Here is a 15,698-nt window from a genome sequence, read left to right on the forward strand (position 1 = left end):
CTGACCCCAACTTCCCATGCCGCTCAGACCTGCCTACACCCCCACGGGAATCCTTTGCACTGGAGGGGAGTTGGGGGGCACCCTTTGTTGTCCTTCTCCACTGTGAGCTTCGCCTCCTTCAGACTTTTGCTCGAAATGCTCAAAACCTCGCCCCTGTCTGGCCTGCCCTCCCTTGGCTTTCCTGCTTCTAGGCCCTGGGCCCACATGCCGCCTCTGTGATGCCCCAGATCAGCACATATGGCCCTGGGCTGGTCATCAGTGCTTCCCGTGGATATGATGTATCTCTCAAGCTAGGGGGTTTGGACAGGCCCAGCCTGGGGCCTCCACACAGCAGCTGTTCAATGACCATTCTGTGCCTGAAGTTTGGAGCCTCAGATATAGAGGACCTACTACATGCCTTAAGCATGGCTGACTGATGAATGAATGAGTCAGTTACCAAGTCAGAAACATCCTCCACTGCGCCCCTCAATCCTCCCCTTGATTATTATTATCCTCATATTATAGAGGAGAGAATTTGAGCTCAGAGAGGTTATGCAGCTTGGCCAAGATCACACAGCAAGAAAGTGGCCAAGCTCAGATTAAAGTCCGTGACTCCTGCTCCTTTATCCTGTGCCTGGGTCTGCCTGGGAGGCACCTATCCCCACCCCCCAGGCCCAGCAGCTCACTTCTGGCACTCGTCCAGCACGAAGGCCCGCGGGTGGTCATCTCCCGACATGGTGATAACTGTCTCACGCTCAAAGGCCCCCGGGCGGGTCTGGTCCACAGTGTGGCGGGTGATGGTGGACGTCGTGTAGCTTGTCCAGTAGAGTGTGTCCCAGCCACGGTGATAGGCCAGACCTTCCACAGAGCCCACATCTAAAAGGAGACAGAAGCAGCCATGGGTTGGGGGGTGGGGTGGGGGGCAGGAGAGCAAAGCTGAAGGTGATAGCCTGGGCAGGAGCTATGGGGGCAGCTTGGCCTGCTCTGAGGCACCCCCTTCCCTGGCATATGTGGGGCTGGGAAGGGAAGTGTGGGAGCTGGGGACCATGGGGGGAAGCAGACAGGGAGGGCTTGGGGGGCAGCAAGGTCTGACCCCTCCTATCCCACCCTATTTCTCACCAAAATGGATTTGCTGTCCCCATTTCCTTAACCTTTCTTCCTACATCTCCCCACCCTCAGGTAGATTTGACTTCATGCTGTGGTCACATTTTTCTGGAGCTAGAGGTCTATCAAGTGGCGTGTAAACTGGATTTTAGTAAATCAAATCCTGTTTGGGCTGTACTGGGAAGCCTCCCATTTAAAAAGATCCTGGACCAGACTGTTTTGTAAAGTAGACATTTTCAACACGAGTCCAAGAATTACACGCACAAGGAGAGAAGGACAGATGGATAGTTGTTCCAGAGAGAAAGCCTCAGGAGTTTTGGCAGCATCAAGCTGTGACAATGTGGTTGCCAAAAGGCTGCATTAACAGAAGTATTGTAGCCTGAACAAGGGAGGTGACAGAGCTGCCTGTCTCTCCTGATCAAGCTGCAGTTACAGAGCGCTGCATTCAGCTTTGGACACTACATTTTCAGACCGACAACCTGGATTATGTGGAGTGGGATATGTCCAGAGGAGGGTGAAAGGCCAGGTCTGTTATTTTCACTGCTGTTTAACCAGCACCTGGGTCAGAGTCTGACAGGTCTTTACAGACTGATGAATGGATAAATGAAGAAGTGAATAAGTCAAAGGACCTGCTGTATATGGCCAGGGGAAGAGAAAACGGTAGTAGATCAAAAGAGCAGTTTGCAAAGGGCTGTCCTCCGGGTGGTAACGCTAAGGACTGTAACTACTTGTCGTGCAGCCGCACTACGTGCCCTGTGCTGAGTGAGGCTCACATGCACCATCTCACGTCATCTTGGCTCTTTGCAAGCTCAGGCTTGGGGTGCTTAGGAAACTTGCCCAAAGTTACTGAAGTCCTAAGTGTCTAGAGTCAAACCCAAGCCCATCTCCACAGACTGGGCTTATAACCACTAGGCTACATGGAAGAGATTTTTGGCTTATACTGTGTAGCCCGGGAGATAAAACTAGGATTGCTGGAGAGGTGGGGAGTAAGAAAAGCCAACTCTGGCTCCAAATAAGGGAAAACTGTCAGATAACTGGCATGGGTCTGGTGTGGTTTGAATGGCCATCGGTCAGGGTTGCAGTGGCTGGTGGGACTCGGATCCAGGGCAGGTGTGAGCTGGCTGATCCCTGAGGGCTCTTCCTCCTTCCACCCCCCAAGTCTGTGCAGACGCTCCCTGTGTCCTGCCGCCCACACCCGCAGCCACCTCCCGGGGAGACCCAGGGCTCACTCTCCACAATGGTGGTCCTCCCTGAGCCGTCGTCATAGATTTGCTGAATGTTCCCAAAGTGGATGTCGCTGAAGAAGATGCGGTTGGGGGTGCCAGGGGAGGTGCCTGCCTGGTAGTCGAAGGCCAGCGCGATGACGTTCTTCATGTGCTCGGGGTCCTCGAAGGGCTGCACGGGCGCGTTGAGGTTGCGCTCGTCCGACAGGTGGATGCTCTTGAGGATGGTGCGCTCCGAGTAGAGCAGGTAGCCGGCAAACTCGCGGCACGAGGCCCCGTCCTCAGCCAGCATCCCGTGGGCGCAGGCGCAGGCCCGCTGCTTCCCGCCCCGGAACAGGCACAGCTGCTGGCACCCGCCATTGGCCACAGCACACACGTTGGTGCCTGGGAGGGCAGGGGCGGGGGCGGCAGAGGTTACAGCCAGGGTGGGAACTAGTGGGCACCCTGCTCTGCCTCGGTATCCTCGGTTCAGACAACCCTGCAGACCTCTGCACCCAACACCCAGATCAGCGCTCGAGCTCCTCAACCTCTCCTCGCCATCCCTGGTCTCTTGGGCCAACAGTAAGTCCCCCTTTAGGATGCACTCCTCTCCAGGTCCTCCTCACCCTGGCTCCCCTGGGGAGGGAGCACTCCCAGGCTAGAGCAGCCTGCCTGCCTTCTCTCCAGCCTCACCCTTCTGTCGGTCCCGGTTGAAGACTTTGATGTCTTTGAGCTGGACACCGATGCCTGTTCGCAGGGGCACAGAATCGGTGGCGTTGTCTTTGCTCCCACGCTTGATGGAGCCGTTGGCGTGAGTCCTGGGGGCAGGAATGGGCTGTGAGCAGGAAGCGGGGAGCAGACAGGGTGAGGACGTGGCCCGGACACCAGCCCCCACCTGTCACTCCAGTAGATGAAGTCCTCGAACACCGACACTGAAAACATGTCCATGTTGTTGCTGGACAGAACCACCTCGCGGTTCTCGCCCGTCTCCAGGTCGATCCGCTCAATCTTGTCCGTCCGTGCGTCACACCAGTAAAGCTTCCCGTCCTGCAGGCCGGAGGCGCCCACCTCATTCCAGGGTCAGGCGCTCTCCGGCCACCCCGAGCACCCCGGGTTTGTGGGCCTGGGAGGGAGGCCCTCGGTTCAGCTTCCCCTGCTCGCTCCCACCTCGCATGGCCTTCTTCCTCCACATCCTCCCTGCCCTCTGACCTCTAGGGGTCCCTCCACTCTCCACCTCTAAGTGACCTCCACTCAGTGGTGGTTGGCAGGGTTGGGGGCTGAGCCATAATACCTCATGACTCCCCCTGGTCTCTGTGTGTTTCCACTGGCTGGAAGCTCATCCAGGGAGACTCAAAGAGGAACGCAGGGTTGGTGGGGGGCGGGGGGAAGGGCTTCCCCTGAGTGTGGGGATCTACCCCATCGACCCCAGGGTCAAGTCCACGTCCAAACCTCATAGTCCACTGAGATGCCGTTGGGCCAGCTGATGCTGACGTTCACCAGCACCACTCGCTCGGTGCCGTCCAGGCGAGACCTCTCGATCCGTGGGTACTGACCCCACTCAGTCCAGAACAAGTAGCTGGAGGTGGAGAGGGAGGTGGAAGTGGGGTCAGTCTTCACACCACGGGGGAGCCCCCTGGGAGTCCCGTCCTTTCCCATTCCTACTGGGCAGTGGCCAGGACAGTGATGGGGCCAGGCCCTTCCACCTCTCGGGGCCTCTTCCAGATGGGAGCTGGGCAGAGGGGGGCCTTGTTGAGGTGGGCTGTGGCCAGAGTGAAAGGACCCAGCTCAGAGCCTGGGCTGCCCAGCTCCTCACCCCTTCTCCGGGTGGACGGTGATAGCCCGGGGCTTGTCCAGGCCCTGGGAGATGACCACGTAGCGGAAAGAGCCATTGAGCCGGGCAACCTCGATGACATCGAAGCCTTGGTCCGTCCAGTAGATGTTGCCTGAAGAGGAAGTTGGTGGGACTTGGGGAGATGGATGCTTGGTCCCTTCCCAGCCCCCAGACAGCCCGATTGCTGCACCATCTGCTCCAACTATGCCTTCTCCTCGGACCGCTCCTTCTGAAACCCCAGCTCCCTGCAGACTCCTCTGTCTCACCTCGAGTCCCAGCCCCCACGCTCACCTGCGATCCAGTCCACCGCGATGCCCTCCACGCGGCCAATGCCATTGGTCACCACATCCTCGCGCCACGTCTGGTCGCGCTTCGCCCGGCTGATGGTGCTCAGGCCCATGTCCACCCAGTAGATGGTGTCGTTTTCTGGAGGTGGAGGGAGGTAGATGCAGGGATGCAGGGCAAGGGTAAGGTGGGGAGCCCAAAAATCATACTGGGGATGGGGAGAGAGGGGAGCAAGTGCCGGGGGTGCCCGGGTGCTGGGGAGGGGAGAGCCAGGGAGGGGAGGGTAGCTGTGGGATGTGACCCCTCAGGAGGTGTCCGGGCAGCTGCTCACCAGACTCCCCCACCCCAAGCACACATCCTCCAAAGCTCCCAGTCATGTCCCAGACCCCCCACTAGCAAAAGGCTCACCAGCATGGAAGTCAATGCCAACAGCCAGCGAGGTCCCCGACACTGGGACCAGGGCATCTGACTTGTCATTGGGATCCAGGGGGATCCCTCGGATTCCCTCGTGCACGGAATACAGGAGAAAGGAGCCCACGCCTGAAACATAAGGATGCTTCAGCCATGGGCCTTGCTGGCACACTGTTAAGCTCCACTTCTGTCATTTTCCACTCTTCTCTGCTTCCCTTTGATATCTGCCCCCGGCCATCAGTCCCTGGCATGGGAGAAGTTCCCCTGCTGAGAGAGGGGCAAAGTGGGACAGTGCCAGGACCCACCTGCAAGACCTCTAGCCACCACTAGAGGGAAGCAGAGACCCGGATTTCTCTCCCTGCAACCGGCCCTCCAGGTGCACTTGACCCAATACATTCTCCCACTTGGGCAAGGTCCTTCAGGGAGAGTCCCAGGAGTTCAGACAAAGCAATCAGGACTGGATGGCTCCAAAACCTAGATTTCCAGCTCACCACCCTGTCTGGCCTCAGTTTCCTCTTTGATGCCTGCCTGTCTGGAACTTGGATTCCCAACACCTTGCCGCTGAGCCAGTTTCATTCCCAGCTTTCCCATTCCTTAGAGGCACCACTTCCATGCATCCCAGAATCTTCCCTGGCCTTTATCCTTTCGAAACAGTATGTTCCAAAATGAATCCCTAAATGTGCCCTGGTTGTTCAGGCTCCGTGGAAAAAAAAAGAATGGTCAAAAGAGTTTAGGGAAACTGCGAACACTAGAGTTCTCTCTTGAAAAATTCTCAGAGCACATGATCATACTCAAATACTCAAAGCTCTGAGAAGTTCTGCAGTAAAAAAAAAAAAACAAAAAACAACTTTCAAAACTCTGTTCAACCCAGTGTTTCTTTCGGTAACATCTACCCACATCAAAGGAAGGAGTTTCCCAGGAATGCACTTCGAGAAATGCTGTCCCAGGCAAGCTTGTAAATCAGTCAGCAAGTTCTTGTGAAATGTCTCTGAGTTTCAGCCCTTCCCTTCCACCCAGCCACTAACCCCCAGCCTAGACCCCATCTCCTCACACTTGGGTTACTTGGTAACGTGCTAACTGTTCTCACAGGCTTGTCCGTCCCTCCTCACTTCAGCCCTCTCTCTGTTGCCAGGTTAATCCACCTAAATCTCCCTTTCCAGTCACTCCTTGCTGAGATCGCACAGGAGCCCACCCTACCTCACAGCCTAATCACCCACAACCCACCCCTACCTTGCCCACCTCTAGGGTCCTGGGGGCCCCTGCACACACCTTCCTGGTTCCTCTGGACTCTGCTTCAGCTGTATCCCTTACCTGCATCCTTTACCTGCATGATGTTCCAACTTCTCTGAGCCACACACCCAACCCTCCTTGTCCTGTAAAACCCAACTTGTAGCGCACCTCTCCCACGAAGCCAGCTCTGACTCTGCTGCTGTCTACTTCTCCAAAACCCTACTGCAGGGGCCAGACACTCGGAGCCACTTCATGGTCCAGCTTCCCCTACATGTTGCCCCCAACTTCTGGTTAAGGCTGCAGAGTTCCTGAGGTCAGGGACAGGGACTTCTACCCACAGGATTTCCCCCAGCACCCCGTTTAGCGGGAGTTTACTAAGCATCCAACCCAGAAAGGCCTAACCATCCATGGTGAAGTCCTATCCCCAGGTGAGGCTGAGGGGCAGGAGGGGTCGGGGTTGGGGGTCTGGGCTGAGGCAGGGAGGAGAGGCCTGGCACTGACCCTCGCAGGCCTGCTGGCCACTCCGGAGGCTGTAGCCAGCTGTGCACATGCAGGAGCGGGTCGTCTCCGACGTGGGCAGGCAGAGCTGGGAGCAGTCACCATTGTTGACGCTGCAGGGGTTGGTGCCCTCATGGTCTGGGGGCGGGAGCCGGAAGAGGGGGTTAGGTGGTCCTTGTCAGGCCCTTGGCATCAGGCCTGGGAGCAGCAAGCTGGCTGTGGGCCTGGAGCTGCCCTGGACCTAGTGGGGGTCACCACCCAACCCAACTCCCAGGTCTTCTGACCTCCTGTCCCCTGGCCCTTGTGACAGCCCTGCAGTGAGCCTGTAGGGGTGCCTTTGTGAGAATCAGGAAAAGGAACTCCTTTGGGTGGATGGTCAGGAGAAGGGGCAGGGTGCCTGGTGCCTGGTGACTACTTCACCCCCCATTCTTGCCCTCTCCTGCATGCTCCCAGAGCCCCCTCCTGGCTGCAGCCCTCCGCCCCGCCCCCGCCTCACCCAGCTGGATGCTCTCGTCGTAGACCTTCATGTGCATCACCAGAGTGGTGCTGTTCCGTAGGACCACCGACCCTGAGCCGTCGGCCTTGTTGCAGGTGCCCATCTTCTCCGACACCTGATCTGCCCACCACAGCTTGTCCCCTGGGGTGGCAGGAGGACGTGAGGCTCTTGGAAAACCCCCCACACTCTCCTGAAGGCCTCTGGATCCTGAGTCGCCCCAGGCCGGGCCCTGTCTCCCCAGCTGGTCAGTCTGGCCCCCTCCGCCCCCACCCTGGCCCCCTGCAGCGGCCCTCACCCATGATGGCCAGGGCGGTGGCCTTGCCCAGCTGGCTCTGCATGGCGCTGATGATCTCCAGCCCGCTCCCATCCAGGTTGCAGCGGTTGATGGTGTGGTTCTTGGAGCTGATCCAGTAGAGTTTGCTTTCCGGGAAGTCGATCGCCAGGCCTGAAAGATGGGTGGGGGGTGTCACCACCGGCACCCTGGCCCCACGGCTGAGGACCCAGGATGGGTGAGAGGGAGGGGCACGGTCTTAGGGGGAGGGTGGTGGCGAGGACAAACACTCAGCTCGGAGCTCGGGGAGGCCGAGGGACAACCGGGGGACCCTGTGAGCATCTCAGAGTCTGGGAATCCAGGAAGGGCTGTGGGGAGGCAGGGCCAGAGCGTACCCACGGGGCCCCTCTGGCCACTGAAGAGCAGGGTGCGATTGCTGCCGTCCATGTTGGCCATGCTGATGTTGTCCCCGTCGGTCCAGTAGAGCTTCCTGGGGGTGAGGGGCAGCGAGTGGGGAGAGTCAGGGACCTCTGCTTCCCCAGCCCCGCACCCCAGGCTCCCAGCCCCGGGCCCTGGACCGACCCTCGCAGCGGGTGGACGACCAGGCCATGGGGCTGCTCCAGGCCCTGGACCACAGCATTCTTGAAGGAGCCATCCAGCCGGGCCACGTTGATCTGCTTCTTGTTGGTGTCGTAGCTCGTCCAGAACAGGTTCCGGGACACCCAGTCCACGGCCAGCCCGTGGGCGTTTGGCAAGTCTGGGGGCAGACAGGGAGCCGGGCGGTCGGGCTCTGGGATCAGGGGTCAGGCGGAGGTGGGGGAAGGCAGAGTGGGTGCCCTGAGAGGGCAGAGGACGTGGGGAAGGGATGTCGGCCCTGAGGGGGCCGGGGCAGAACCTGCAGAGACGACGGTCTCCACGCCCGTGCCATTGATGAAGGCCCGCTTGATGGCCTGCGTCCGCACGTCAGACCAGTAGACGCGCTGCTCGCGGGCGTCGTAGTCCAGCACGGTGACGTTGTCGATGTCGGGCACCGTGAAGGAGATGATGTAGTTGTAGTAGGGGGCGTCCAGGTCCACACCGCGGATCTCCATCTGGCGGGCGTACAGCAGGAACTTCTTGAACTCTGCAGGGCACAGGGCAGGTCATCCGGGGCAGCCCCCTGCCTCTGTGCTTTCCCACCCACCCAGTTGAGGTCCCTCCTTCCATTTATTCTGTTGGCTGCTGGCCCCTGACCTTGGGCGTAACCTCCCTGCCAGAGCTCTGGCCTCTTCTGGCTTACAGTGGTTGTCTCTGGAACCTCTCTTATCAGGGGCCTTCAAAACTGGGACTCTGTCCCTTCAGCCTGGGTGCCTGAGACCTTCCCCTTAACCTCAGTTTACCACTGGCTCCTGGGGGTGGGGCCTCCCTACCAAAGCAAGTGATGTTGTCCTTGTGGAGCTTCATGAGGTGGGGACAGGCGCAGGAGACGGTCCGGTTGTAGTTGATGAGACACAAGTGGGAGCAGGGGCCCCGGCCCCCGTTGGCCTCGCACGGATTGGGAGCTGGGGGTTGCGAGGAGGGCAAAGGAGAAGCCAGATCATCCTGTGACTTCGTGGCCCTACCTTGCCTTTCTCACCCAGTCCACCCCCTCCTCACCGTCTCTCACCTCCCCCAGGCTCCCTGTCCCCACATCTCCCGCTGCCACACCCTCCTCGGTCAACAGGCTGGCCCGGCCCTGCCCACCCAGCGCAGACTGCTCCTGCTCTCCTGGGGGTCCCGGGAGCCCCTTACCCGTGGGCTGCCGGGAGGGGTGGTACACCTGCAGGTCGAAGGGCTGGGTGTTGGTCCTCTGTACCACGGTGACGTTGTGGCCGGTCCACTTGTTGGCCTTGGCCAGCGTGTTTGTCCGCCAGTCTGTCCAGTATACCTCCCCCCCATACAGCGTCACTGCAAACGGGTGCGACAGGAACTCGTGTCCCCGAAGCACCTCCATGTGGCCGGAGCCGTCGTAACGGGCTGAGTAAATGGCATCTGACCTGAGAGTGCGGTCGGGGCAGAGTAAGATCTGGGATCTCGGGCCTCAGAGCACCCCACCCAGGGAACCCACCCTCCCACCCCAGCCTCTGGCTCTCCCAACCCCGTCATGCTCAAGCACTCGCTCCCCTCCAACCCTGCTGGCCAGACAAGGCCAAGAGAACAACTGTGGTGCCAGAACCCAAAGGTCTGGGTCCCCAGCTCTGGGACCCCGATTCCCAAACCCTGAGTCTTGGGGCTTGCTTCTCCCCAGGGCTGCTGTTAGCACATACAAGGCCTCGGTGGGAAGGGAAAGAGGCAGACGCAGCCCCCAGGAGAGGGCACGTATTTGTGCGTGGAGAGGAGGTTGTGATTCAGCCCTCGCCCACCCCTCGGTTGGGTGCTTTCCTGCAGGGTACAACAGTCCTCCATCCATCTACACCTCTTCCTGCAGCCCCCACCCAGGCTCTCCTCCCCATGGTGCTCCTTCCAGTGGGCCCAGCCCTTGGCTGCCTGTTTCTGGCTCTAGACCCCCTGAGCCTTCCGCCCATCCCCATCGCGGCCGGGCCCTGTCCCTGGAGGAGGGGACAGGAGAACAGGTGCCGACCTGGCGTCAATCCAGAGGATGCGCTTCTCCAGGTAGTCCACGGTGAGCCCGTTGGGCCAACCCCCTGAGCCGGTCTCGCGGTGGATGGTACGGCGCCCGGCCCCGCTCATGGAGGCCGCCTCGATGCGGGGCAGGCTGGCATCCCAGTCCGTCCAAAACAGGATCCTGGGGAGTGGGCGGTGTCAGGAGGGCCTTGTCAGAGGAGCTGGGGGAGGGTCTGTGGCAGGATTCTAGGTAAGGTGAGAGCGGGGTGACAGGTGTCCCTCGGCAGGGTCCTCACCCATCCCGGGGGTCCAGTGCGATCGCCCTTGGGTGCTCAATGTCGCCGGCCAGCAGGGTGGTCCGAAGGGTCCCATCCAGCTTGGCCACCTCGATCTGGTCCAGGTTGCTCTCCACCCAGTAGATGTTGCCTGCGATCCAGTCCACAGCCAGGCCCTCGGGCGTGGCCAGGCCGTACTGAATCACCACCTCAAAACTGGTCAGGGCTGGAGAAGAGAGGGTGTGGGAGGTTAGAGTCCCCTTGGGTCCCAGGATCCCTTGATGACCCACCCTCAACCTGACGACCTGCCAATACCCCCGATGCCCCTAGATTCAAAAGTGGGTTCCCAGACCCCTTACTCTGCTCACCCGGCCCCTGCCCCACCAGGGCAGCTACCTTCTGCTCACAGTTCTCTGAAGACCTAACCCATGGGAGGCGGTCAGAGCAGAGGGTGGAGGCTTTGGGGCGGATCTGGACTCAATATGAGGACAGAACTTTCTAGAAGTCACTCCACAGAATATTTTAGAAATTTTTCATGTGAATACATATATATTTACCTCCTTATTTTAAAAACTGTTGTACAGTATAAACATTATCACAGTTGAGTTCACCATTCCCCTGTTGATAGACATTTGAAATGGTTCCAGTTTTCTCTATTACAAACAATAGAAACTCCTCTGGCAAAATGTGCCTCCTTCAAGTCTTTGCTTAGAAGTCGTTTTCTCAGGGGGCCTTCCTTAACCACCCAATTTGAAATGGCAACTCACATCCTCCCTACCCTTTTATCTCCTTTCTTTTAATCCATACTTCTTATTGCCATCTGTCATATTCCGTATTTTGCTTATTTGTTTTATTATCTGATGTCCCTGCTGGATTGGAACCTCCATCAGGGCAGACACTTTGGCCTGTTCTGGCCATGGTTCTATCCTCAGCGCCCAGTGCACACAGCAGCTGCCCCTTCCTTGGCTGAATGAATGAAGTCTGACAGGTCAGTTGCCTTGGGACAGAGACAGGGTTAAGGTACCCCATCCCCCAAAAGGCTGTTTCCTTTCGAGCCTGCAGTTCTGGGATGTGGGGAGCCGAGCTCTAGGCCAATCCAAGGAAAGGCTGATCGTTTTGTTAATTATCAGGCTGGCAGCTCTGCTGCTGATAATTATGGGGCGTCAGGCACGGAGACCCACAGCAAACTCTAACCCAATTAACAGGAGGGTGGGGGTGGGATGGGGGCGCTAAGGGCTCTGGGGCCGCCCGGATCCGGGCTGAGTGTGCCCCAGTGCCCGTCCGGTGCCCCAGGCCGGCCGGTCACCTCCGTTGTCCAGCAGCTTCCCGCGGTAGATCTTGTCCTCCACCACGTCGGTCCAGTAGAGGGCGCTCTGGCTGAGGTGGAAGTCCAGGGCGATGGTGTTGCGCAGGCCGGGCACCAGGACGCTGTAGTCCCCTTTGTGAAGGTCGATGCGCCGGATCTCGTGGCGGTTGGAGAAGATGATGAAGGGCTTGAAGGGGTCTGGAGGGGTGGGGGGGTGGGGTGACAGGGGTCAGCGGGGGGCCGGGCGCAGGCAGGGTCTCAGCTGGCCCTGGCACTGGGGCCCAAAGGGAACCCACGGGCTTTGGCACTGAGCCGCCCGAGTCCGGCCCCCGGCTGCCAGGGCCTGCCCCAGCCTGCCCGGCCGCCCCTCGCCGTCTCACCCAGGCTGCGGCAGCTCTCGCCGTCGGGCTCCAGGACCCAGCCCTCGTAGCAGGAGCACTTCACGCTGAACTTGTTCTGGTCGCACTTCTGGCTGCACTTGAGGTGCTTGGCACAGTAGCTCTGGATCTGGCAGGTGTGGTTGTCGGGCCCCAGCTCCATGCCCAGAGGGCACGAGCACACGATGCCTTCGCCAGGCGCCACCGAGCAGTTGTGGCTACAGCCGCCGTTATTCAGGGAGCACTGGTCTAGGGGGTGGACAGGGGACAGGCCCAGAGTCAGGCCCCCCAGGAGGAGGCAGGACCGTGGCAGAGCCAAGACAGAACCACGCCTCCTTCTCCATTCCTTGCCAAGGCTCTGCCCCAACCCTTCCCGGGCTCCCTCGGGCCCAGGGTGGGGACCCCAAAACTGACGACCACCCTGCCTGACCCTAAGAAGCACCTGCCCCTTCGCTCTGGTCTCTCCCTGCTCCTTCTCAGGCCCACAGTGGGGGCCCCCGTTCTTTGCCTCCTTTCTGGGAGGGCCCTTATGTTCAGTCTTCTTTCTTCCCTCTCTCCTGACTTGGGTGTGATTTGGCGTAGGGGTGCGGCAGGGAGTATCCCGCCCCCATGTCCTCTGACACACCTTGGAATCTGCCATCCTGAGTTGGCTGCCCTGACCGATGACCTGTCAGCAGTTCCCGGGACAACCCCAGGCTGCCTTATCTCCCATTCCTCTCCTTTGAAGGAACCCAGTGCTCTGCCAGGCTTGGAAGAGAGGTGAGAGGAGATAAGGCTGCTCTGCTCATCATCCCCAAGACACAGCATGTGGCCCTCCCTGACCCTCAGTCTCATAGCCTCGTTTCCTTTGATCTTGAATGCACACCCTCCTCCCCTGACTTCACTCGCTCTGCACGTTCTACCCATCCCTGGGAACCCAGTTAAAGCCCTGCCTCCTCTGGGAAGTCTGCCCTGACCACATCAACACTCAACCCGGTTGCTCTCCATCTTCAGGGATGCCTGCTCGCCACTGCTCTGTAGCGATGGGGTACACGAGTGTGGGTGAAGGTCTGTGCCTAGAGGGATAGGTTGTGCCACTCAGTCTCCACAGGAAAGTGTGTGAGCTTGGACAAGTTATTTAACCTCTCTCTGCCTCAGTGTCTCATCTATAAAATGGAGATGTAATAGCATCTGCCTTCTAGGACTGCTGCATGGATTAAACGCCCCAGCGCTGTGCAGCATGTAGCACACTGAGCCCCAAATCAATGCCGGCTGTTGGTAACTGGTCTGGGTACCACTTGCCAAACAGCCAGAGCTACCCACTCCTAGTCTCAGACTCTCTCCCCTGAGAGCCTGCTCTGTTCCACCTGCCCTGGCCTGGGCCCAGGCTCCTTACTCAGTCACCCTTCCCATTCCTCTGCCTGGGGCCTGGGCCTCACCACAAAGCTCGCCCTCATCCGAGCCGTCTCCACAGTCGTCGTTGCCATCGCACAGCTTGTCAGGGGGCAGGCAGACCGAGGTGTTGTTGGCACAGGGGTGCGAGGGTGGCCTGCAGGCCAGGGACTCACAGTTCTTCTCGTCTGAGTTATCTTCACAGTCACTGTCGCCATCACACACCCATGCTTTGCTGATGCACTGAGCTGAGGGATGGGTGCAGTGTGAGGGGCCAGGCCTGGGCAGTGGGGCTCTCCCTGCCCTTTGCCCCTCTTTTCAGACCCAGCAGGATTCTCTAGTAGGGTTATGAATGCAATGCTTTGAGTCCACAAGGAACTTTGGGGCTTTTTCTGTCAAATTCTGACAGGTAACAAAGAAGACAGGAATCCGTGGGAGGTGCAGAGCTTAGCTCTGCTGAGGATTTTGGTTCCCAGGGCCCTCTGGGTAGGCCCCAGCCTGTTCACGGCTTCCCCCATGCACCGTGGACACAAGCTCTCCCTGCACCACCTGTTGCTTCACACAGCATCCCCACCTCCACCCCGCACGCTGCCTTCTTGCCACTGTTCTCTGCTCTCAATATGGTCTCCTCCTGCCTACGTTTCCCCGACCCAGGCTCCCTCCAGTCCTCCTTTGTACCTGAGTCCTTGCAGCCAAATTTGACATTGGGGTCACAGACATGCGTCACCCCCTCACAGCTCTTCTCATCACTGGAGTCCATGCAGTCAGTGTCCCCGTCGCAGCGCCACCGCAGCGGGATGCACAGCCCGTCCAGCCGGCACTGGAACTCATCACTGTGGCAGCCACCGGGGGGCCTCGTGGCTGCAGGGGCACAGGTGGGCCGTCAGCACGGTGGGCAAGCTCCCCCAGCCATTCCCACCAGGGCCTCCCCGACCCCCTCCCGCTGTCTGCCCGGGGCCGTGAGCGAGGCCGGGATGGAAAGTTCTCTGAGCCCTGCTGACATTCCCTGGAAGCACTAACAATATGAGAGCCACGAGGTGCGACACCTTCAAGGACCCCAAGATTGTCTCGTCTAATCTTCCCGTTTCACAGATGAGATCTCGGCCGGATAAATAATTCTTGAGGCCAGAGCTCAAATGTCCCTCCACCCCCTCAGCCCAGCCTCTGTTTCATTCATTCACTCTACAAACATTCTGAGGGCCTTTTGTGTGCCAGACACTGTTCCCGGTGCCAGCAGAGAACAAGATAAAGTCCTTACCCTCATGGAGCTTAGGTCTTAGCGGGGAAGAGGGACAAGTAAAGACAAAACAAATACACCCAGAATGTAACTGTAGGTGGTGATAAATGCCGTGGAGACAAAACCAAGTAAAGGCTACAGAATGATGGGGGTGACACTTTAGATAACATGGTCAGGGAAGGTCCCTGAGCAGGAGACATTTGAGCGGAGGCCTGAGTGGAGAGAGAGGCTGAGCCATGAGAGTGCCTGGAAGGGCATTCCGGGCAGAGGGAACAGCCAGTGCAAAGTCTCTGGGATAGAACAATCCTGGGCAGATTTGGAACACGCCCCGGAGGCTGCAGCATCCGGAGCTGAATGAACGAGGAGCTGAATGGCAGGAACGCAGGTCAGAGACAAAATAGGGACCAGACCTAGCTGGACCCTGCAGTCCACACAAAGGGATTCAGCACTTACTCCAGGTGTGCAGGGAGCCACGGCTGGGTTGTGGGCAGGGGTGGGGCAGGGTCTGACTTATGTTCTCAAAGTGAGCTCAGGTTCCCTGTGGCTGCTCCACGGGGAGCCAACTTGGTGGGGGGGCTGGAAGAGGGGAAGGAGCAGCCTGAGGTAAGCAATGCAGGCACGAGGGGGAAGGTGGGCACACCTGCTCCCGCTGCCACTCCCCACGCACTCCCCCACTCTTCGGCGTGAGCCTGCTCTCGGCACTCTTCTTCTGCCGGGGTTCAGCAGCAGCCTCCCAGCTGATCTCCCTTCCTCTTTCCAATTGAATCTTCTTCCAGGGTTGTCTTCCCAAAGTACCTCCTACCTCATATCCCGTTCCAGCTTCAAAACCCCTCAGAGGTCATCACCAGGGCCCCCAAACCAAGCCTCTGCCTGACTTCCACCTGCTGTCGTCACCGGCCCCCTCCCTGGGCAGCCCCTCTGTCACTGCTGCCCCGCGAGGCCGTCCCTCCGCTCTGCCTGCTCCTGCTGCTTCCCTGGCAGGTTCTCCAGGCTACCCGCCCCCCCCCCCCCCGCCCTCTGAAGATCCTCCCTCTTGTCCACTCACCCACCGTCCTTCATGAGGACCCAGCTCAGATCCTGCCTCCTCCTGACTGGTTCCAGACCACCTCGGCTCTTAATCAGAGTTAACTGCTTCCAGCCACAACACCCCTGCTCCAGCTGCCAGGCCCCTTGTATCTCACCCCATTTCAAAGAGGAGGAAGCCAAGGCTAAGAGGAAGCGACTTGGCCAAGTTTGTATGGC

The 15,698-nt window shown here is 59.2% G+C and overlaps 1 protein-coding gene across 1 annotated transcript in view; it reads right to left on the reverse strand.

Moving 5' to 3' along the window:
• Positions 1–15,698, reverse strand: part of LRP1 (LDL receptor related protein 1) — an 80,932-nt gene that overhangs the window by 23,815 nt on the left and 41,419 nt on the right. The window contains exons 21-42 of the mRNA XM_037845189.1: positions 13,898–14,080; positions 13,267–13,467; positions 11,852–12,097; positions 11,472–11,669; positions 10,187–10,391; positions 9,907–10,071; positions 9,078–9,322; positions 8,717–8,848; positions 8,203–8,430; positions 7,890–8,064; positions 7,703–7,797; positions 7,332–7,481; positions 7,037–7,177; positions 6,544–6,678; positions 4,810–4,941; positions 4,408–4,542; positions 4,099–4,228; positions 3,735–3,861; positions 3,181–3,332; positions 2,979–3,103; positions 2,313–2,690; positions 666–855 (exon numbers count right to left, since the gene is read on the reverse strand). Of these exons, the coding sequence (XP_037701117.1) occupies positions 666–855; positions 2,313–2,690; positions 2,979–3,103; positions 3,181–3,332; positions 3,735–3,861; positions 4,099–4,228; positions 4,408–4,542; positions 4,810–4,941; positions 6,544–6,678; positions 7,037–7,177; positions 7,332–7,481; positions 7,703–7,797; positions 7,890–8,064; positions 8,203–8,430; positions 8,717–8,848; positions 9,078–9,322; positions 9,907–10,071; positions 10,187–10,391; positions 11,472–11,669; positions 11,852–12,097; positions 13,267–13,467; positions 13,898–14,080 (3,868 nt within the window). The remainder of the gene's footprint in view (positions 1–665; positions 856–2,312; positions 2,691–2,978; positions 3,104–3,180; positions 3,333–3,734; positions 3,862–4,098; positions 4,229–4,407; positions 4,543–4,809; positions 4,942–6,543; positions 6,679–7,036; positions 7,178–7,331; positions 7,482–7,702; positions 7,798–7,889; positions 8,065–8,202; positions 8,431–8,716; positions 8,849–9,077; positions 9,323–9,906; positions 10,072–10,186; positions 10,392–11,471; positions 11,670–11,851; positions 12,098–13,266; positions 13,468–13,897; positions 14,081–15,698) is intronic.

Source organism: Choloepus didactylus, chromosome 8, assembly GCF_015220235.1.
Source record: "Choloepus didactylus isolate mChoDid1 chromosome 8, mChoDid1.pri, whole genome shotgun sequence".
In the NCBI taxonomy this organism is placed as follows: Eukaryota; Metazoa; Chordata; class Mammalia; order Pilosa; family Megalonychidae; genus Choloepus; species Choloepus didactylus.